Source organism: Diceros bicornis, chromosome 7 (genome assembly GCF_020826845.1).
Source record: "Diceros bicornis minor isolate mBicDic1 chromosome 7, mDicBic1.mat.cur, whole genome shotgun sequence".
In the NCBI taxonomy this organism is placed as follows: Eukaryota; Metazoa; Chordata; class Mammalia; order Perissodactyla; family Rhinocerotidae; genus Diceros; species Diceros bicornis.
The window spans coordinates 19,865,468-19,885,510 of record NC_080746.1 but is presented as its reverse complement, the minus strand read 5'-3'; the positions used below and the strand labels follow the sequence as shown (position 1 = coordinate 19,885,510).

At 55.8% G+C, this 20,043-nt stretch overlaps 3 protein-coding genes across 4 annotated transcripts; 1 reads left to right on the top strand and 2 right to left on the bottom strand.

Annotated features, from left to right (window-relative positions):
* Positions 1-5,470: 5,470 nt before the first annotated feature.
* On the bottom strand, positions 5,471-7,523 carry APOA4 (apolipoprotein A4). The gene is made up of 3 exons (XM_058544495.1): positions 7,475-7,523; positions 6,984-7,110; positions 5,471-6,443 (listed from the first exon to the last, which is right to left on the bottom strand). Exons 1-3 carry the CDS (start codon positions 7,521-7,523, stop codon positions 5,471-5,473), a joined length of 1,149 nt encoding a protein of 382 aa, XP_058400478.1.
* APOC3 (apolipoprotein C3) lies at positions 6,096-15,230 on the top strand. Its single transcript, XM_058544496.1, has 5 exons — positions 6,096-6,394; positions 11,763-11,810; positions 13,527-13,594; positions 13,750-13,873; positions 14,941-15,230. Exons 3-5 carry the CDS (start codon positions 13,540-13,542, stop codon positions 15,029-15,031), a joined length of 270 nt encoding a protein of 89 aa, XP_058400479.1. The 5' UTR covers positions 6,096-6,394; positions 11,763-11,810; positions 13,527-13,539; the 3' UTR covers positions 15,032-15,230.
* Positions 15,231-17,652: 2,422 nt separating this feature from the next.
* Positions 17,653-19,727, bottom strand: APOA1 (apolipoprotein A1). Of its 2 annotated transcripts, XM_058544494.1 has the most exons (4): positions 19,650-19,727; positions 19,351-19,413; positions 19,007-19,160; positions 17,653-18,363 (listed from the first exon to the last, which is right to left on the bottom strand). In XM_058544494.1, exons 2-4 carry the CDS (start codon positions 19,391-19,393, stop codon positions 17,760-17,762), a joined length of 801 nt encoding a protein of 266 aa, XP_058400477.1. In that variant the 5' UTR covers positions 19,394-19,413; positions 19,650-19,727; the 3' UTR covers positions 17,653-17,759. The 2 variants fall into 2 exon arrangements, with proteins under 2 accessions (XP_058400477.1, XP_058400476.1); XM_058544493.1 differs by lacking the exon at positions 19,650-19,727 and having other exon boundaries at positions 19,351-19,585.
* Between the last annotated feature and the right edge of the window lie 316 nt (positions 19,728-20,043).

Here is a 20,043-nt window from a genome sequence, read left to right as displayed (position 1 = left end):
GAATTGAAAGCAAGGACTTGATGAGATATTTCTATAACCATATGCATAGCAGCATTAGTCACAATAGCTAAAAAGTGCAAGCAACCCAAGCATCCATTGATGGATGGATAAACAGAACATGGTATATACATACAATGGAATATTATCTAGCCTTTAAAAAAGAAGGAAATTCTGATACATGTTACAACATGGAGGAACCCTGAAGATATTATGCTAAGTGCAAGAAGCCAGTCACAAAAGGACAAATACTGTATGATTCCATTCACATGAAATATCTAGAGTAGACAAGTTCATAGAGACAGAAAGTAGAATGGCTGTTGCCAGGGACTGAGGAAAGGGAGGAAATTTTTGCCTAATGGGTACAGAGTTTCAGTTGGAAAGACGAAAGAGTTCTGGAGACAGATGGTAGTGATGCTTGCACAATAATATGAATGTACTTAATGCCACAGAACTGTACACTTAACAATGGTTAAAATCATGCGTTTTATGATATGTATGTTTTACCACAATAAAAAAAACTAATACTAAGTTTCTCAAAGAGTTAAACATAGAATTACCATATGACCCAGCAATTCCACTTCTAGGTGTATACCCAAAAGAATTGAAAACAGGGGCTCAAACAGGTGTTTGTAACACCCATGTTCATAGCATCATTATTCACAACAGCCAAAAGGTAGAAGTAACCCGAGTGTCTATCAGCTGATGAACGGATAAGCAAAATGTGGTATATTCATACAATGGAATATTACTCAGCCATAAAAAGGATTGAAATTCTGATACATGCTACAACATGGACGAACTTTGAAAACATTATGCTAAGTGAAATAAGTAAGTCAGAAAAGGACAAATATTGCATGATTCCACTTACATGAACTATCCAGAATAGTCAAGCTCATAGAGACAGAAAGTAGATTAGAGGTTATCAGAGGCTGCAGTTGGGGACTGGTAATGGGGAATTGCTTAATGGATACAAAGTTTCTGTTTGGGGTGATGAAGAAATTTTGGAGACAGTGGTGATGGTTGTACAACATTGTGAATGTAATTAATGCCACTGAATTGTACACTTTAAAACAGTTAAAATGGCAAATTTTATGTTACATGTATTTTATTACAATAAAAAAGTAATACTAAAACATCATCTTAAAATCCCAACAATAGAGCCAGCCCTGATGGTTCAAGTTCGGCGCTCTCACCGCTTTGGCAGCCTGGGTTCGCTTTCCGCTCACAGAACCACACCACCTGTCCGTCAGTCACCATGCTGTGGCAGCGGCTCACACAGAAGAACTAGAGAACTAGAAGGACTTACAACTAGGATATACAACTATGCATTGGGGCTTTGGGGAGGCAAAAAAAAAAGAGGAAGATTGGCAACAGATGTTAGCCCAGGGCAAATCTTCTTTGCAAAAAAAAAAAAAATCTCAACAATAAATAAATGTATAAAGTAGAAAGCAAGAGCCCACCCTCCTGAGATGGGCCCCGATGAATTTACCTTCTCGGCTTCCAGATTTCTTTCTTCTCCATAAGCCAGATATTGGAATCCAAATGTAACTGGGCAGAACCCACCTGCCCTTGTATGGTGGGAGTCCCCCCTTCTTTCTAGGGGTTCTTAGCAGGGCTGCACTCCTCCTCGTTATGCCAGGCTCACCCTAGAGGCACCACAGCCTGGGAGTTAAGAGTCAAGTCCTGTAGCTGGATGGCCTGGCTTCCAGTCTGAGTTCCACCACATGCCAGACAACATACCTCACCATTCTGAACTGCCTTCTCCTCGCCTACTGCGTCTTTGATGTCACAGTCTGTTGTAAGGATTATATGAGTCCACATGGTACATATATCATGTCTTTCAAAAGCACTTAGCACTAGTGAGCAGAGTGTCGGCTTTGTTGTCATTGCTATATTTACAAGTTATACAACCTTCTGCCACTGGATGTTCCTCACTGGCCATCGCTTTTGGTGGGGGGATGATTTAGCCTCCTCTTTTATTCCCTATTTCCCCCCGTGACCTCCCCTCCTTTCCCATTGTTCATTACCACCTCAAACGCCTGTACAGAGGACGCACAGACAGCTGAAGCCCCGTCTGTTTCACAGTCTCCTTCCAGCCAGTTCCTCAGGGTCTCCTCTTCAGCAGCCAGTGTAGACTGCCAAATACAGTGCTCTCTGTAAGAGGAATTCTAGGTCCAGCTGTTGAATTAACAGACTTTTCACCTCCTTACACATTCACACTCTAATATGCATGTGTGTTGCTTCAAGGGGTTGTATGATGCATATAATGCAGGACATTGCCTTTTTGTCTTGCTTAAAATAGCTCAGACATCTTCTCATAAATAAAAAAATTCCCCAAACCATATCAGAGCATTTTGCTTGAACTCAGGACGTCATGGGAGACCTGAGCCTGGTTGTCAGAGCACCTCTGAGAGGGTGGATGGAGCTGGCTGCCCAAGCTGAGCACAACGCGGTCGTGTCCTCATCTCCTCAGTTGTCTGATCATTTTAGCTGCTAGAGATGTCCCCTGGGATGACTGAGGCATAGGAGACACAGCCCACCCACTAGCTTAGAGCAAAAGAGGAAGACTGCCTTCCTTGAAAGATGGAACCAGCCCTAAGGAGGACTAATAAGTATATCCCAGACAAACCAACAGGACCAACCAGAACCGGTCAGGGATGGGGGTACAGCTTCCAAGGGCCAAAGCAAGAGAAACCACCACAAGAGAGAAGGGGCATGTCAATCAAGTTTCTGAATTGTTAGCTACAGAAACCTACTCTGAGAATCACAAGCAGAAAATGAGTTTACTCAAATATTTCTGGAAATTTTGAGGAAAGCGGTAGTACTTGGTTTGGAAAATAGACAAGAATAGGGAAGCTAAGGGAGAAACATGGCCATGATCACTCCACAAAACTAGACCCATGGGGACAACACTGCTGCCGCCACTGAGCCAGGATATCCCAGCGTGCCCTGCAGCCATGGCGAGCCCCAGTGCTGCCCTGAGCCTCAAGCTGGCTCCTGCTGCCCCGCTGCTCCGGCCCATCCAGAAAAGATTCTCCACTCTCCCTGTGTCTTTACACCAGCTTCTTATTCCGAGTCTGGGGCATTGCATCTGATTTGCTGAGCATAGGCCCCGTGCCACACTCTAGAAGAAGGGAGAATGGAAGGCAAGAGGCTGGCATTTTTAGTGTCTCCCATGGGAAGTAGGCTTTGACACCATCAAGACTCATGAGTGAGAAATTCCCCAAACAAACCAAAGGAGGGTCCGAGGCTAGGCAGCTGGAAGCGATGCCGCTACCAGCGGACATCTGCCAGGTCAGGGATCCCGGAGACTGAAGAGCAGGTGAGAAATCTTGGTGTAGGAGAGAAGGCATTCCTCACGCAGGGGGACCACGGCCATGGCACGACCCTCGGAGGCCTGCAGGAGGGCCCGGGGGGGCTGTGGGGGAGACTATCCAGGACTCATACTAAGGACCACGCTCTGGAACACACTGAGGCCTCAGGGACCCTGGAGGCAGCACTCAACCGGGCGGCCCTCAGATGAGGTCTGAGAGCATCTCTGAAGCTTCCAGACCCACTCAGAAACCTGCTCACCCTCTGTCGCACATCATTTTAGTGCCTCATTCTGTTTGGATCTTTCCCAAAGGTGGCCAGTAAACCTCCAGGTGCCTGGTGGCTTGTCAAGGTATTTTCACACATAGGTTCCTGCCCTCCCAGTGGGCCAGCTGTGCAGGCGGCAGCAGCCTTACTGACCCAGAGGGTGGGAGTGAGAGCAGCTGGGGCCGGGGAGAGCCAGGGGTCTGCCCTTGGCCAGCTCTGGTGGCCTCGTGTTATAGAGCATGTGACCCAGCGTCAGGGGGGTAAGGAGTGGGCAGGGAAAGGAAATCACATTTTTTGGGCATCGATGGTGCTACAGCAGCAGCAGCAACAAGCCAACAGTTACTGCTGTGTACTCTGCCCCGTATTGTGTGAAGTGCTTAAAATGCACGGTCCCATTAAACCCTCCCAGCAACTCTGGGAGCTGAGCATCATTACCATTCCTATCTTCCAAGAGAGGTCAAATAGTCTACCTCAAAGCACCCAGTGGTCAGTGGAAAAGCCCAGATTCAAACTCAGGTTTGCCTAATTCCCAAGCCTAATCCTTCCCAATAGGCAGACGCTCAGACCAGCACCAGGGCCGCACCAGGGCCGGAGCGGGATAGGCCTGGGCCAGACCATGCCTGTGGGGCCACTGTCCTGAGGGAACCTTAGGAGGGAGGGAGCGGGGAAGGGTGGAGACAGGAGGCCCCAGAACACTCTCCCAGGACCCTGCCCCCCAGGGCGTTCTGGGTGTGTTCTAGGAAAGCCCTGAAAGGCCTGCACCCCACTTTGGGAAGGAAAGGGGTGCCAGGCTGGACTCGCAGACCTAGGGTCAGAAGTGACAGCCAGGATATTAGCTCCTTTGGGACAAGGGCTTGAACTGGCTCTTCTCTGAGGCTTCCTGCTCAGGGGAGTCTGAATTTCTGAGGTTGGAGGGGGAGCCCACTCCACAGGCTGCAGCTGCCCACAGCTGGCTGCGCTGGTGAGACTGCTTGGGGTCCAGCTCCTCTCTCGCCCTGCCGTCTACCCCAGTGGCTGGTAACCTCCACCCCGACAGGAGGCCCCTTTGCAGGAGGGTCCTGGGCAGAGCACAGCAGGCCCCACAGGCCCCAGGAACCTGCTGCATTCCACCTCCCAGGACTCATCCACGTCTCCAGGCCTCATTCCTCAACTCTGGAGACCATGGGTTTGGTAGTCAGGAAATTTTTAAAATAAGCATGAATCATTTTTATAATGGGAATGGGGTGGGGTGGGGTGGGGTAGGATGGAATAAACCAAAATTCACATAAATAAGTCAAGTTAAAGGCATTCTCTCCTTGTGCAAGGAGAGTCTCCGGCACTGGGCTGTGGGCTCTCCAAAGCCAGGGACCATGTCCTGCTTGCCTCCATGGCCCCTCAGAGGGAAGCAGTGTCAGAGTCATGCTCCACAAAAGCTGTTTTGCTCATTGTCCAGTGCCTAGAACAGTGACTGACACACTGAGGCATTTAGTAACCATAAATATTTGCTAGCTAAGCAAACATAAGTGGGTTGCATATTTCATCTTTGGATAATGGGTGATATCTTCCACTTCCCCCTTAGAGCGCTCCCCTCACCCGTCTTGGCACTCCCTGCCCTGACCCCTCCTGCAGTCTCCCCAGACCTTGGTGTCCCCCAAACTACCCCTTGTGAGCCTCTGCTAAGCTTTGCCAAGGAGTGGTCTCATCCCCATCTCAGGCCCAGCAACACAGAGAAGTCACACTGCAATCAGGCTGGGCTAGTTTCTCGGCAGCTTTATTGAGTAGCCAGAGGCAGTGTCACTTTCCAATGGACATGTGTCCTCAAGCTCATACAAGAACTTCTTTGAGACAGACAGACAGACAGATGGCAGGGCAGGGCAGGTGTCAGTGGTGGGACGTGAGCACCAGGGGCAGCTCAGTTCTCCAGGGGGGTCAGCGTCTGCTCCTGCTGGGGGAGGGCCCGGGGCTTGTCCTGGCTCTCTTTCTCCTTGAAAGTGCTGAAGAAGGAGTTGACCTTGTCCCTCAGATCCTTCTCCAGGAAGCTCAAGTGGCTTTCCACGTCCCCCGCATAGGGGCCCAGCTTCTGCCTGAGCTCCTCCACCTGCTGCACCAAAGCTTTGTTGAAGGTCTCCCCGTAGGGCTCCACGTGGCGGCGGAATTCCTCCACCTGCCGGTCCAGGTGGCCGCCCAGCTCCGCCAGCGATTTCTGCAGCCCCTCGGGGTTTCCCCTCAGCTTGCCGTGCACGTCCTCGGCCAGGGGCGCCAGCTTCTGCCGCAGCTCGTCGGCGCTGGCCGAGATCTTGGCCTTCAGCTCCTCGGCGTTCTTCTTCATCTGGAAGGCCAGGCCCTCCAGCTGGCGGTTCAGCTTCTCCTGGACATCCTCCGCGTAGGGAGCCAGGTTGCGGCGCAGCTGCTCCACGTTCTGGTCGATCTTGACCTTGAGCTCGTCTGCGTAGGGCGTGAGGTGCCTCTTGAGCTCCTCCACGTTCTGGTCGATCTTGACCTTGAGCTCGTCGGCGTAGGGCGTGAGCGAGGCCTGCAGGTTGTTCACGTTCTGCTGCAGCGCGGTCTGCATGCGCTGCGCGTAGGCACTCAGCTGGCGCCCCAGTCGCTCCGCCTGGGTGTTGACCTGGGCGCGCAGCTCCTCCACGTAGGGCCCCAGGCGCTGCTGCAGCTCGCGCACGTTGTCCCCGATCTTCTGGCTCACCTCGTTGGCGTGGGGCAGCAGCCGGGCCCGCAGCTCCTCCAGCTCCTGCCGAATCTCCTCCTTCAGCTTCTCGGAGTCCTTGGTCAGGCGTTCATGCAGCTCCGTGGCGAAGGGCACCAGCTTCTTCTGCAGGTCAGTCCTGTAGGTGTTCACTTCCTCAAGTTTGTCCTGGAAGAGGGCGCTGCCAGGGAAGGGCACAAGGGGCCACCGTTACACTTGGCGTTACATGCCAGGACCTGTCTCCTTACACAGCACCTACCTTATACGCACCTGCCTAGGACAGGTGAGTGGTCGCGGGTACCGAGTTCACCCGTCTTTTCTCTATGGCCCCTCCCTATGGTGGATCATGATTTGAGAGAATGGAGGTAATGGACCATGGGTGTAATAACATTGAATTTGTATCTCTGGATCTCATCCTGAGCATGAGGCACAGAATCTACTATAATGTGACCACAAGCAGTTGCTTCCGTGAGCCTCAATGCTAAGATGTGGCCATTTGTCACACTAGAAAGTTAAAGCAGGAAGACACCTTAAGGATTATTCAGTCCAGCCTTCCTGTTTGCATATGTGAATCCCTGGTCAAGACCTCAGGGTCACCCAGGGAGTTAGTGGCAGGGTGGTGGGTATCCTAAACCCAGGTCTCCTGCCTCGGAGCTCAGCCCTTGACAGCACATTGCATGGCCTTTAAGAAGCCACGCCCTGCAAGCTGTGCCCCTCTTACTTGAGCTGCTGGGTGAGCTCAGACTTCTGGAGATGTTCCACAGCCTCCTTGGCATTGTTGCTCAGCTGGCTGAAGTAGTCCCACACCACAGTGGCCACCTGGTCGGCACTGACCTCAGCCTGGGCACCTGGGCAGGAAACAGAGATTCATGAGGACCCGTCTCCTTCCTCGCCCCTGTGCCCCAGCCCTGAGCTGCAGACTGGATGATGGTGGGGGAGCCCAACCGCAGATTTCCCTCTCCGTGCTTGGCTGGTTAGAAACCACAGGGGCATATGACGCTGATATAGCACCAATGCCAGGGGCCGACCACTGTGAATGGGCCAGCTCGCCTGAGAGCCAGGCGGCAACTGGGCAGCCCCTTGCGTCCAGCTTGGGGCTGACAGGCACTCGGAATCATCCTCTCACCTTGCCCCAGACTCTCCACCCTGCCCCACTTGATGCAACAGATGGGCCCTGCCTGAGAGCCTCATCCGAAGGCAGCTCCTACTCACCGGTGACGGCCACCAGGGCCAGGGTCAGGACCACAGCCTTCAGGAACATCCTGGGCTCCTCACTGGGCTGGAAGAGTCTCACACCACACTGGATCCCTCCTGGAATCAGAGGGGGCCAGAGGAATAGTTCTCAGGCAGCTCCGCTGTGCTGCTGTTGCAACTGGCTGAAGCTGGGAGCCAGCCAGTCATTTAAACCCGCTCCAGGCTGCCCTCCCCGCCTCCCTCCCCGGTGTGACTCCACGCTGGAAGGTGACACATTCCCAGAAGGCCTCTTGGACTTTTGTGATCCTAAGACAACGTGGAAGCTGACAGCAGACTGGGGCTTGGGCAGCGGTCAGAGGCAGCTATTCTGTGCTTGCTGCACCCAGCATGGGAGGGAGGGTGGGGGAGTCACGAGCTCCGGGAGAACTGAGGCCTAGGGAACCCCTGAGCCCAGGACTACTGTCCCAGAGGCCTGCTGGCAGCTCTGGGTCTGTGCAGGCTTTGGGGGCAAAGTCCATCCCTCCTCTGTCTGCCCCAGGGGAGAGAGCCCCGCACCCACATCCCCCAACCTTGACTCCAGCTCAGAGCACCAGACACTGGACTGGGACACCCAGGGCCGCAGATGGGGGCAATGAGCTGAGATCCAGGGCTCCAGTCAAGGTGCGGCCGGGAGGAAGGGGCCTTTCCAAGCCTTTGGGGAGGTGGGTGCGGTGGGCAGGGCCCTGTATTGAAGGGGTTCATTGCAAGTGTGCTTCATGTCCCACCACTGCCAAGCTGTGCCACCTCAGTCTAGTGACTCAACTTGACCTAGCTCTGAGCCTGTTTCTGCTTTGAAAAGTGGGGTTGTTGGGTGTATGAAATGAGATGGTGCTTGTGAAGTGAGTAGTGTAGTGCCTGGCACAGAGTAGGCCCTAAAAAATAGTTGTTATTAATAATAATATCATTTTCCGGATTTGGACCAATGCAGGGAGTGCAGTCCAGTGAGAGTGGCAGAGTTCGACCCAGCCCCCTGGGGGTCGCCAGGTGGTGGGCGGGGCCAGCCTGAGGCCTGACTCCTGCCCACCTCCCCCCTGGCCACACTCCCTGGGCAGGGGCAGTGGGTTTGTGATGAATCGCAGGCCCTGAGGCTCTCCGGGGGACGGGGGATGGTGGTAGGGCCCAGGGGGTCTTCTACTTGAACTTCTAACATTCTCTACAGTTGAGGTCACACACACAATCACAGAAAGACAGCCACCAAGAAAACAACGCAGCCTGGTCAGCTGGGGTCCCTCTGCTAGACCACGCCACCCTGAGTGACCACGAGAGGAAACCCCCCACACTGCGCTGTTGGCTGCCGTCGCTGAGCGCCGAGCCAGCGTGCAGGCGGCCCTGCTATCTGCTGTTAGAACAGACACAGCTGTGCTGACTCTGATTTACCACGTCTCCATTGCTTCACATACCAGAGGTGCCTTGATGTCTCATGGGACTGAAGACAGCTAACAGGCCTTCTGATGCTTACACTCCTTCTGCAGGGTCCCCACTACCATGCAGTGTCCCCACACCACCCATGGTCACCTCCAGTCTCAGGCAGCCCTTCCTTCCTGAAGCAGCCTGTGCCGCCTCGCAGTAGTTATTAAGCATTCAGATTCTGGAGTCGGACTCCCTGAGTTTGCATCTGGGCTCCCCACTCACTGTCTTTGTGCCTTGGGCAAGTCTCTTAACCTCTCTGAGCCTTGGCTACCTCAGCGGGGCATAGAATAGTACCTGCCTCCTGGGCTGCGGGGATTCGGTGAGATGACCTGTGTAATGCTGGGAACCATGCCTGGTGCATAGTAAGCGCTCAGCAAGCATTAGCCATGTCTTGCCCCCGAGGGGCTTACCCCCTGCAACACTGACCCATCGGCCTTGGTCCTGCTCCCGAATCAGGCACAGTGCAGCCTGGGGTGGGCGCAAAGTTCAGTGCTCAGTGCCCCCCTCCCTTCCCCCTGGCCAGAGGTGAGGAGGGCAGTGAGTCACGAAGGACACCTCAGCTGCAGTTTGCCCTCCTGGACTTAATCTGAGCACCAGGTGCCATCAACGTGACAGGGTCAGAGATTGCCTGTCTTGCTGGCCTGGTGTACACACGCTGGGACTGTCAGTGCCTATTTGAGCATATTTGAGAGCGACTGCCAGGATGTGTGCAGAGTCACACAAGTGTGCAGATATCTCAGCTGTCTGTGGGCACAAAGCTAAGGCCTGGAGCCACAGGCCTGGCGCGGGCCTGTGTGCAGCCCCGGGGACGGTGCGCTGCCTCCCCACCTGTCGTGGTGGGACGCCATTAGTGAATGCCTGTATTTCCCAAAGACTCTGGGCATGCTTTGTACCAATCTGTGGATGGGTTTGTGCTGGGGGCCGGGGGAGCATGAGAGCCCCTGTGCCCCATCCTAAAGAGTTCAAGCTGCTGATGGAAAGAGCAGACTCTGCTCCAGCTGGGCCTCTGGTTCTCTTTGGGCACAAGTGCCAGCACCTACAGAAGGACTTGGGCTTGCAGGTCAGAGGACGGCCACCTTGGTGGGCACAAAGGGCCTGTGTGGTGCTGAGTGAGTTACATCCCTCTCTGAGCCTCAGTGTCCTTGTCTGCACAACAGACAGACCGAATGGTTGGTGAGGCGATGAGGCCGACAGTCCAGCATTACCTGCAGCCACCCTCCTGTCCACCCATGGGGATCAAACCAGGGGTCAGCCCAGAGATCGGAGTCAGGAGGGGACAGCTCAGGCCCAGGCAGGGACAGGCCCAGCCAAGGACAGGCAAGGCATATGGACCTGTGTCCCACATATGTTCCACACTGGCCCTTCTCCCAGGGCAGAACTAAAGGGGAGTAGCTCCTGTTGTAATAGGAAGGATCTGAGTGAGATTCTAGGAGGAACTTCCAGCGTGGAGAGGCATGGTGGACCAGGGCCTGTGGTTGGCAGGGCTGAATCAGGGCTGCTCAGTCCAGCCTAGAGGCAGGGGTGTGGATCACAGAGGCTCATGTAGTAAGCCACTCTCAGACACAAGTGCAAGCAGAGGGAGTGGGCCCAATCCCAGAGGACCCATTTTGGCCCCACTTAGTCAAGCCTTTTCCCACTCCTCCCCACCACCACTAGTTACTCCCTAGAGTCAGTCTGTGGGCTGAGCCCAGAGCAGTCTCCTCATTCCAGGGGAGCCAGAGGAGGAGGGAGGGAGAGCTTAGGCTGGCCCCGAGACAGCCCCTACCCAGACCCAGGCTAGAGCTGCTGGAAGGGGGACAGGCGCTCACTGGTGCCGAGCTCTTGACAGAGGTGAGGTCCCAGGCCTCACAGCATGCATGACCCAGCTGCACGAGTCCGCACGCTCGGGTTCTCTACCCAGCTCAGCACCGCCCTGCTGGGTCTCTGCCGCGTCTCCTGACCTCCCTGGCCTCATTGGGCCCATTGCTGTGTAGGAGGGAGAGCACAGGCTCATCCAGACCACTACACGGGTGGAGAGGGGCCTGGAGGAACCGGGCTAAGGGGTCTAGCCAGCCCATTCTAGCACGCCCAGGGCCCAAGGACCTTGTACCCCAGCCCAGCCTGGAATCTGGGTTCCCACTGTGGCCCTCACCTCGGGGCTGAGGAACAGGCCAGAACAAAAGAAGGAAGTGAGTACAGGTGGCCCTCTACCTTCTCCAATACCCAAATCCTTCAGTGACCTGCTAATCATCTTCCTTCCCTCCCCACCCCATCCCCAAAGCTGTGCTTTAAAGACATTTGAAACTGATTTGCTCTGAGGTATCAATCTGATAAATCTCCAAGGGTCTCATCTCTCCAAGCTGTTTGGGACCAGCATGGGTGTTTGAGCCTGGATTCTGGTTCCCAGCTCTGCCACAGATGGGAAGTGTGCACTTGGGTATGTCTCTACCCCTATGAGCCTTAGGTTTCTTACCTATAAAATGGGGTTAATAATGTCTCCTTCACAGCAATCTGAATAATTGCATTTTAAAAGAAAACAAGATCTAAGTCCAAGGAATGAGTCTCTAATAGAGGAATTTCGAGTCTCAGCTGTGGATAAAGAATTCTGAGGGTAGGGCCAGGCCACTTTCTCAGGCCTCTGATTTCACACTGTGGGGTTAGTTACTTCTTCCTGAGAGGATGGCTGCCTGCCAAAAATCCAGTTTCTACATTGGAAGCTCTTCTTGCCTTCAGACTATGCTGTCTGGGGAAGGGCAAGGTGTCTGGGAGGCAGGGAGAGAGATTTATCAAGGCCCCTCCATGGACCAGCTGCTTTGTACATATCTTATTTACTTTTGCCGTAGCTCTGGCATATCACCATTCTATCCCCATTTTACAGAGGACAAAATTGAGGCTCTGAGAGAGATCTCTGGACCTGGGTCTACGAGTAAGTGCCAGAGGCATCATTTAAACCTGGGATTTCTTGGCTCCGAAGTCTTAGCATCCAGAGACAAAGTCCCCTGGTCCTGCCATCCAGGCTCCGTTTCCCAGCGTGGGCGCAGGGGACACCTCACCCCGAGAAGGGCCTGAGGCCTCTCCTGGACAGCCGACTGCCTCTGCAGGGCTCCTCTGGGTTCACTCCCCCCACCAGACGGGCCTCCCCACAGTCTTGGTTCCTTCCCGTGTGCACCCAGCCAGGGGGCTATGAGGTCTGCTGCTTCCAGGCGGAAGAACTGAGGCCCAGGGTGTGAGGTACTCGATGCTGGCATCAACCCTGCTCCCACAGTTCAGAGAGGGCCTCAGCCATGAGCCTAGCTCCTGCCCCAGGGAATGTTATCAGAGGGTCCAGAGGGCAAGGGGAGGAGGAGGGGAGGAAGGGCAGGACAAAGGCCTTGGGCTCAGCGTGGCCTTTGCCCTTCTCCCACCAACCCCTGCCCTGGGCTTAGCTTGGGGAGGCTCCTGGGTGGGCAGCCCCGGGACTGAAGCCCAGAGATGGAGATGCTGGGGAGGGGGCCGTGTGAACTCCACTGTGTCACCCGTACCCCACGCAAGCCCTGCCCATAGGTCTCTGGGACTTCCCTCTAGACACCCCACCCCAGCCCACTGAGTTGTTCCCAAGTCTGAAGAAGCCCATCACCCTCTCACCACCGCCACCACCCCCCCAGTCCAGGCTGTTTTCAGGGCTTGGGGGCAGGGGAGGGAGGGACCAAGTGTGAGGGACTGAGGTGGGCCCAGAGGTCCCTGGTTTGTCCCCTAAGCACCCTCCCATCTCACCAGCCTCTCCCTGGGGAGCCAGGCTGCTAGGAAGGCCCCATACACCCCCAGTTCCTGAGCCCATCTGGGCTACAGGCGTAGCAGGAGAGCGAGCGGCATGGGCGCCCACAGCCTTCTAGAGATTTCCCAACTCTCCCAGCAGGCTGCCCTGCTCAGGCTCTGGTCTAGACTGATCAGCAGGTGACCTTTGCCCGGCTCACTGGGCCCTCGGTGCCTGCTGCCCTGGGGACAGTATAAAACAGGTCAGAACCCTCTTGTCTGCTTACCCAGTTCTTCTAGAAGCAGCTGCTCCAGGTAATGCCCCTGGGAGGTGAGGTGAGCAGGGATGGGGAGCAGCAGAGGAGGGTCCCTGCCCGGCCCAGCCAGCAGAGCTGGAAGAGAGCTGGCTGGAGCCAAGGAAGCCATAGGCTTGACTGCACACTGGGGGAAACCGAGGCCCAGGAGGACGGTCACTTGCCCAAAGTTACACAGAGTGTAGCGGCAGAGCTGGGCCTGGAACTGGCCCCAGATTCCCCTCACTCTGCATGTGTAGGACTGGAAGAACACCCTAGTCCTACCCCAGACAGAAAAACTGAGGCCTGGAAACGGACAGATATCTACCCAAAGTCCCACAGCATGTTAGTGGCAGAAACCAGGCCAGAACCCAGGTGTCCTGATTCCTAGGCTGGTGGGTTTTCTGCTCCATCCCATCCCCCTCTCTCTGCACCTGGGTCTTCCCGGGATCCCTATCTGAAAGCCCTTCATCTCCCCGTATTAGCGTGGGAGCAGGGCACTTCTTCTCCTGGCTTGACCCAGCTCAGGTTCCACCTAAGGGGCCACACCACTTCCCCAGGGAGGGCCCAGAGGTGGTGGGGGGACTTGGGGTGCCCCTCACAGGACTCTCCTGCAGGAACGAAGGTGCCATGCAGCCCCGTGTCCTCCTCGTTGTTGCCCTCCTGGCGCTCCTGGCCTCCGCCCGTAAGCAGCTTGTGGGGACTGGGCTGGGGGCAGCTGTCTGCCTAGAGGACCCTTGGGAGGTGGCTTGGGGATCCCGGGCCCTGATGGCTGGCTGGGCAGGAGTCGAGGGCTCCCCAGAGGTTCATCCCCCCGACTCAGCCCTGCTTTCCTCGTAGGAGCTGCAGAGGATGAGGATTCCTCCCTTCTGGATGTCGTGCATGGCTACGTGAAGCACGCCTCCAAGACAGCAAAGGACGCACTGACCAGCGTGCAGGAGTCCCAGGTGGCCCAGCACGCCAGGTACGCCCTCCTTACCTGTCCTCTGCACAGGCTCCCTCAGCACCCACCTGCCCCTGACCTGGCGAAAGCCCTGGAGGTGGGGCTGTGGCTCTCCCACGCCCAACCAGGGCCTGCACCTCTCTGAGCCTCCGTGTTCTGGTCTATAAAACGGGGTTCCTTCCAGGGCTTTTCCAGGCTGCCAGGAGAGGTGACCGAGGCAGGACTGCTTGCCTCCTGTCTCCCCCTGGCCTCGCCTCCCTCTGTCGTCCCTCTTTTCTCCCGCAGTGCCCCGTGGCTCCATGGCAGGCCGTTGCAGCCCTCACTTGCATTTCCTTTTCTGATAGTCTGGCTAGAGGTTTGGCTTGGGAGGCCCCACCTGACCGATTTCAGCCCAGGGTGTTTGTATGTGTGATTCTGCCTTGTTCCAACCCCGGGGTCCTGTGTGAGCAGAAGTCTGTCCTTCCTCTCCCACCCTGCCCCTGCCTGCTAGTCTTCTCCTTTCCCCAACCCCCTTCCCCACCTCCGCTCCATTGACGTAGCAGAGGCATTCACAAACATTCTTAGTGCTCAGAACTGGCTATGGAGTATTATTTTCCCCATTTTGCAGATGAGAAAATCGAGGCTCAGAGAGGTTAAGTGACCTGCCCCAGATCACACAGCTAATCAATCCTCTGATGATTTTCCAAATGAGAAACTGCTTCCTTCTGCCCCATCCCACTCAGAGCCACCAGGTTGTACAACTCTAGGGGGCGTCATTTGCCTAGAATAGAATGAGAGCCCTGACTTTACACATCTCCCCACTCAGTCACTCCTCTCCAGCTTGCCTCGGACCCGTGTTAGCACAAAGGGCTGCCCAACCTGGAGAAACATGGGTTGGACTTGTGCTAGGGTCCCATCACCACCCTCGGCATCTCTTCTGCCTGGGGTGGCAGCTGTGGGGGTCCCTGCCTGAGGTCTCAGGGGCGTTGCTGGGTGAGGCTGGGGTGGGGGGAGAGGCGGTGAGGACGTGGTGGGGGCCCGTGGTTGCTGCCACCTACAGAGCTCTCACTCCCACCTCTGTTGCTTCCCCCTACTGATTTACCCCCCAGGGACTGGGTGTCAGATGGCTTCAGCTCCCTGAAAGACTACTGGAGCAAGCTGAAGGGCAAGTTCTCCGGGTTCTGGGATTCCACCTTTTAGCCCAAAGCAACTGCAGGCTCTGAGGCCGCCTGAGACCTTGACGCCACAAGTCCACCTGCCTGTCCATCCTGCAGGCTCTTTGGGTCCTGCGGCCTCCAGGGCTGCCCCCGAAGGTCGCTTGAAAGGGCCAGCATCCTCAGTGCCTTCTCACCCCACCCTGGACCTGATCACCCCCAGGCATGCTGACCTCCCAATAAAGCTGGATGAGAAGCTGCCATGAGTGGGTGTCCCACACGTGCCATGTATGTTCGGGCATGGGAATGGGCCAGGGCTGTTCTCCGGGCAGGCGCTGGACTGACTCCAACTCGGGCAGACCTGGGGCCAGTGCCCTACCCACCTCTTAGAAGCTGGGTGGTGTCTGGGCCCCAGTTTCTTCATCTGTAAGGGAGGAATAACCCTACCTACCCTACTGCCTCGACAGGCTTGTGGGGAGGACCAAACGGGATAAGAGATTTGACAACACTTGGATAAATTGCCAAATGCCATACAACATGACTTGAGTGTGTGGTCTCTGCCAGGCACTGTGGCTGGCATTTTTCTGTCATCATCAGAGTTGAGACTGTGTGTGTTCACCAGAATTATGGAGCTGACTTGCACCACCCCGGCCGCCTGGCCCTCGCAACCACACTTGAGGGAAGGAGGCCGATGGGGTGGTGGTTAGAGTAATATGCAACTAGGCTCTAGTCTTGGCTCCATCACTTTATATCAGCCTCAGTTTCTTATCTGTAAAGTGGGCACATTAATACCTCCTCCGTTGTAGGTTTGTTGAATGAATGAATGAAATGAGACAGGGCACAGCACCTGGCCCATCAAAAGCACCTGGTAAACGATTGTCATTGTTGCTATAGGCTGAGCCGATTGTCCCCTTGGGACCAGGACTGAAGAGGAGGGCTAGTGTCCTGGGGACAAAGAAGGAACCCAAGGTTACACAACAAAGGCTGCTTCTGTTATGTCCGCACCACCCAACAGATGTTCACGACAGAGAGTTCCAGAACCATAGACTACTTGAGCAGGCCCCCCACTCTTCCAATGAAAAAACTGAGGCTCAGACAGGTGAAGGCACTTGCCCAGTGTCACAGAGCCAGCAAATGCCAGAGCCGGACCTCAAGCGCGGGTCTGCTGCCCATATTCTGCTTAGTTACTCCTAGGCCAGGTGTCGGAGGGCTCCTTGACAGATCTTGGTGGCATCAGTACATCCAGCCCCACTTGGAGATGTCTGCAATGGAAATCTACCCGGGCTTCTCTTCTGGCGCTGCTGGCCCAGGGATCGCAGCCCCCACACCTGGAAAATATTCTAACCCAAATCTGGGCTTGACACTGCTTGTTGTAGCTCTGGATGGTTAAGAACTGCAAGCCCACTCCTTTATCTGCGAGTTAAGACACACTGGAGGGGGAGGAGGGACAGATTATCCAGCGGCCTGCACCAGGGGGAGAGGGTAAGGAAGTCTCCATGGATGCACGGCTCATATCTTTGAAGATCAGCAAAGCCACGTGCATGCACATGGGGGTATATGTACCTGAGTGTGGAGAGGGGCTGGCTGTGAACAGAGATGCACATGAGAATATGCATGCCTGCGTGCGCATCTATGTGAACTTGAGTGCCTGGCCACACACTTTTTTAAAAAAATAATCATGGATGCCCAGGGGCAGATGGGTCTAAAAAGGGCAATGCTGCCCATCCTGCTCGTCAGCCTCGGCGAGTGACTTCACACGTCCCAGCTGCAGCTTCCTCATCCGTCCCGTGGAGTTGATGGCAGTCTACTCAGGACTTCGGGAAGGGTGCAGTGAGATGACGGATATGAAAGCATCTGGGGAAATAAACACGTGCTAATCACCTGCAGGAGGTGGTGATTATTTTTCTGACTCAGGCCAGAGCTGGCAGAAAGAGGGGGTGGCAGGGTTTGGAGCCCCGTGGGTAGGACACTGGCTTCCACAGCTGTGCCTGAGGAAACAGCGCCTGCTTCTGGGTGGGGTGGCAGTGTGAAGAGTGGCATGCCGCCCTTGTGAGAAAAGCAAAAGGAAGCATTTATTTAAGCGTTTTTTTGAATTAATAAAGGAGGAAGGAGCGAGCACTAAGCTCTTCACCTGAACCTGCCCAAATCCTTCAAGTTCGATTGCTCCTTGGGCCCACCCCAGCCAGCAGAGAGCGGGAGGGCTGGGAGAGGCTGCTGTCCTCTGCCCACAGGAACCCTGCTGGGAACAGGGAGTCCACTTCTCCCAACAGAGCAGACCATTTCCTGACTCTCCTCAGCCAGGGTGCAGGACTTACTGTTTGAGGTTCTTTCCCAGCTTTTCTGTCGCTTTGCCTAGTCCTCTTATTTCCTTTCTGTTCTGGCCCCCTTCGGGAAGGGGCTCTATCTACTACCCGACAACAAGCAGCCAGGGCCTAGCAGGTCCTCCCACACTGACGAAAGGCCCTGAAAGGCCTAGGTTCGGAGTTGACCAGCTCCAACTGGAAAATCAACAGGGAAGTGCTGCTTCCTGGCCGGTCTCCCTTGGAGGTGTCCTCCAGTGGCCCACACCCAGCCCCCACTCTCCCAAAAGAGACTTTTTTGAAAACATTTTATTGTTTAAAAATCATAATTGGAGCTCCAAAAAACATACAACCCAACACGTGCATCCCACTTTGGAAACATTTATTCTAAGAAACCGACGGAAAGGGGAACCCGAGGAGAGAGCCCCTTGGGTCCCGGGGCCCACAGGAGGAGTTCCCGTGGCGATGGGCGTCTCACTGGGCGGTCAGCTGCTTGGAGGCCTCATCGATGGCAGAAAGGACGTTGGCCTTGAAGCTCTCCAACATGGGCTGCAGGCCCTGGCGGAGGTCCTCCAGCGGGGGCTGGGCCTTCTCGCTGAGCGCTTTCAGCTGCGCGGTGACCTTGGTGTAGTATTCGGACAGGGTGGCGCCGCCGCCCGCCTTGAGCTCCTGGAGCCGGGAGGCCAGGCGCTGGCGCAGCTCTTGGCTGAAGGGCGTCATCTGCACGCGCAGCTCTTCCACGTGGGCGCGCAGGCGGTCGCGCGCCTCCTGGGCCAGCGGGCTCAGCTTCTCTTGCAGCTCCTGCAGCTTCTGGCGCGCGCCCTCGCGGAGCTCCTCGCTCAGCGGCGCCACCTTCTGGCGGTAGGTCTCCAGCTCCGCCTGCCACTTCTTCTGGAAGTCGTCCAGAAAGGGCTCCACCTGCTGCTTCAGCTGCTCCAGATCCTTGTTCAACTCCTGCCTCAGCCCCTCTGTGTCCTTTTCCAGGTTGTCCCAGAACTCCTGGGTAGCTGGGCCTAGCTGTTCGCGCAGCTTGCTGACGGCGGCGCTCAAGGTGTCCCAGTTTTCCAGGAGTTTCAGGCTGAAGGGGAAGAGAGAGAGGGCCTCAGAGGTGGCCTCACTGGCACCCTGGACACCGCGGAGCTGCAGGCCCAGCGCCCCAGCTCACCTGTAGTGAGACCTGGGCAACACCTGTCGCTGAGTGTGCAATAGCTGTGGGTCACACCCCAGCCTGCCTTTTCCCATACACTATCTTCACCCAGTGCACCCCACACCCCCACCACCACCACATCCCATTGTACAGGTGGACTGAAGAGCTAGAAAGAGATGCAGCTGGGTTTGGTATCCAGTCTTGTCTGTCCCCATAGCTGGGCCTTTTAAGGTCCTCATCTCTATACTTCCAGACCATTCTCCTCTCTGAAGACAGCCATCTCTGCTGCTGGGCAGGAGCAGAGGAGGTGGTTGAGAACGGGAAGGGGCTGTTGCACTTGCAGACAGAAGGCAGTGCTGTGACTCCTGACTAGGTGGCACTGCTCTGTCGCTTGCTAGGAGGCTGTGACCCTGCTCTGGGATCCCCTTCCTGTTTCTCCATCCGGGCCTTCTATGGGGCCCATCAAATAGTAGATGGGGATTCGGGCAGTTGGGCTACATCTTCCCACAGGCCTCTTTGCCCCCCAGGACCAGCAGCCCCAGCCCCTGCCCCAGGCCCCAGGCTGGGTCCTTACTTCAGCTGTTTTCCCAAGGCGGAGGCTTCAAACTGGCTCATATAGTCTCTGCTGCTGTCTTTGACGGCGTCCAGGTACACGGTGGCTAAATCCTTCACTCGATCCCAAGATGACTGGGGTTCATCTTGCTGCCAGAAATACCGAGCCTGGCTCCCTGGAGGTGGGAGGGGAGACTCAGATCAGGTCAGCTCTGGGCCAGGATCTGAGCTGAAATGCCAGACTTGGAGGCAGGGGAGAAGGGGCTAGTGAGAAATTTTGCTCCCTGTGCCCAGGAGGGTGGACCACTGGGGTTTAGGGAGAAGGGTCCCCCTGATGGTTGGCTCCCTAGGTTGGGCGGCACCTACCCGTGAGGAAGAGCACGGCCACGGTCAGCACCACGGCTTTCATCCTGAAGAGATGTGGGTGACCTGGAGAAGAAGGGCCTGGCTGAGTAGGGCGGCTTCTAGCATGCAGGAGCTCTGTGTTCCCCACTCATTCCAGCCGAGGGAGGAGGAAGGGGAGCACAGAATGGGAGAAGGCCTCAGGTCTCCAGAGCCCGGGATCGGGGGTATGAGGCAGCCTGGAGCCAGGAACCCAGAGCCTGAGCCTCAGATGCTAGAGTTGGGAGAAACCGGAGGAACCTGGAGCAGGCGGCAGCACTTACCTCAGCGCCTCAGCAGTCTCGAACAGCCAGCTCTCCCCGGCCTATTTATGTCTCCAGGCAGAGGCTGGGCTGAGAGGCTGATAAGCCCAGCCCAGGCCTTGCCACTGCTCACTGGTCCTAGCGATGTGGAACTTAAGAGTTCAAGGATCAGCCCTGTCCCTGGGGCCGGCAAATAGAGTGGGCAAACAGGAAGCTCCAGGGGCTGCAGGGCCAGGGATCAAGGATTCAGGTGGGAGTGGGAGGGGGCGGTTGCAGGTTGGCGGGTCCCCTGGGCCGGGGTCAGCTGCACCCATCCCCTTCTTCTCGGTGGGGGGGTATGTGTCCGCCATTGTCCATTGTGACAGAGCAGCCACCCACCCGGGGAGAGGAGGGAAGGAAGAAGAATACACAAGCT

What these genes read in the sequence shown, in the direction of transcription:
- APOC3 (XM_058544496.1), top strand. Translation starts at nt 13,540, where the DNA reads ATGCAGCCCCGTGTCCTCCTCGTTGTTGCCCTCCTGGCGCTCCTGGCC. An exon ending in GGCGCTCCTGGCCTCCGCCC is followed by an intron (nt 13,595 to 13,749) that starts GTAAGCAGCTTG and finishes CTTTCCTCGTAG; the next exon opens with GAGCTGCAGAGGATGAGGAT. An exon ending in CAGGTGGCCCAGCACGCCAG is followed by an intron (nt 13,874 to 14,940) that starts GTACGCCCTCCT and finishes TTTACCCCCCAG; the next exon opens with GGACTGGGTGTCAGATGGCT.
- APOA4 (XM_058544495.1), bottom strand. Translation starts at nt 7,523, where the DNA reads ATGTTCCTGAAGGCTGTGGTCCTGACCCTGGCCCTGGTGGCCGTCACC. An exon ending in GGCCCTGGTGGCCGTCACCG is followed by an intron (nt 7,111 to 7,474) that starts GTGAGTAGGAGC and finishes TTTCCTGCCCAG; the next exon opens with GTGCCCAGGCTGAGGTCAGT. An exon ending in GAGCTCACCCAGCAGCTCAA is followed by an intron (nt 6,444 to 6,983) that starts GTAAGAGGGGCA and finishes CTTCCCTGGCAG; the next exon opens with CGCCCTCTTCCAGGACAAAC.
- APOA1 (XM_058544494.1), bottom strand. Translation starts at nt 19,393, where the DNA reads ATGAAAGCCGTGGTGCTGACCGTGGCCGTGCTCTTCCTCACGG. An exon ending in GGCCGTGCTCTTCCTCACGG is followed by an intron (nt 19,161 to 19,350) that starts GTAGGTGCCGCC and finishes TCCCACCTCCAG; the next exon opens with GGAGCCAGGCTCGGTATTTC. An exon ending in GCCTTGGGAAAACAGCTGAA is followed by an intron (nt 18,364 to 19,006) that starts GTAAGGACCCAG and finishes CTTCCCCTTCAG; the next exon opens with CCTGAAACTCCTGGAAAACT.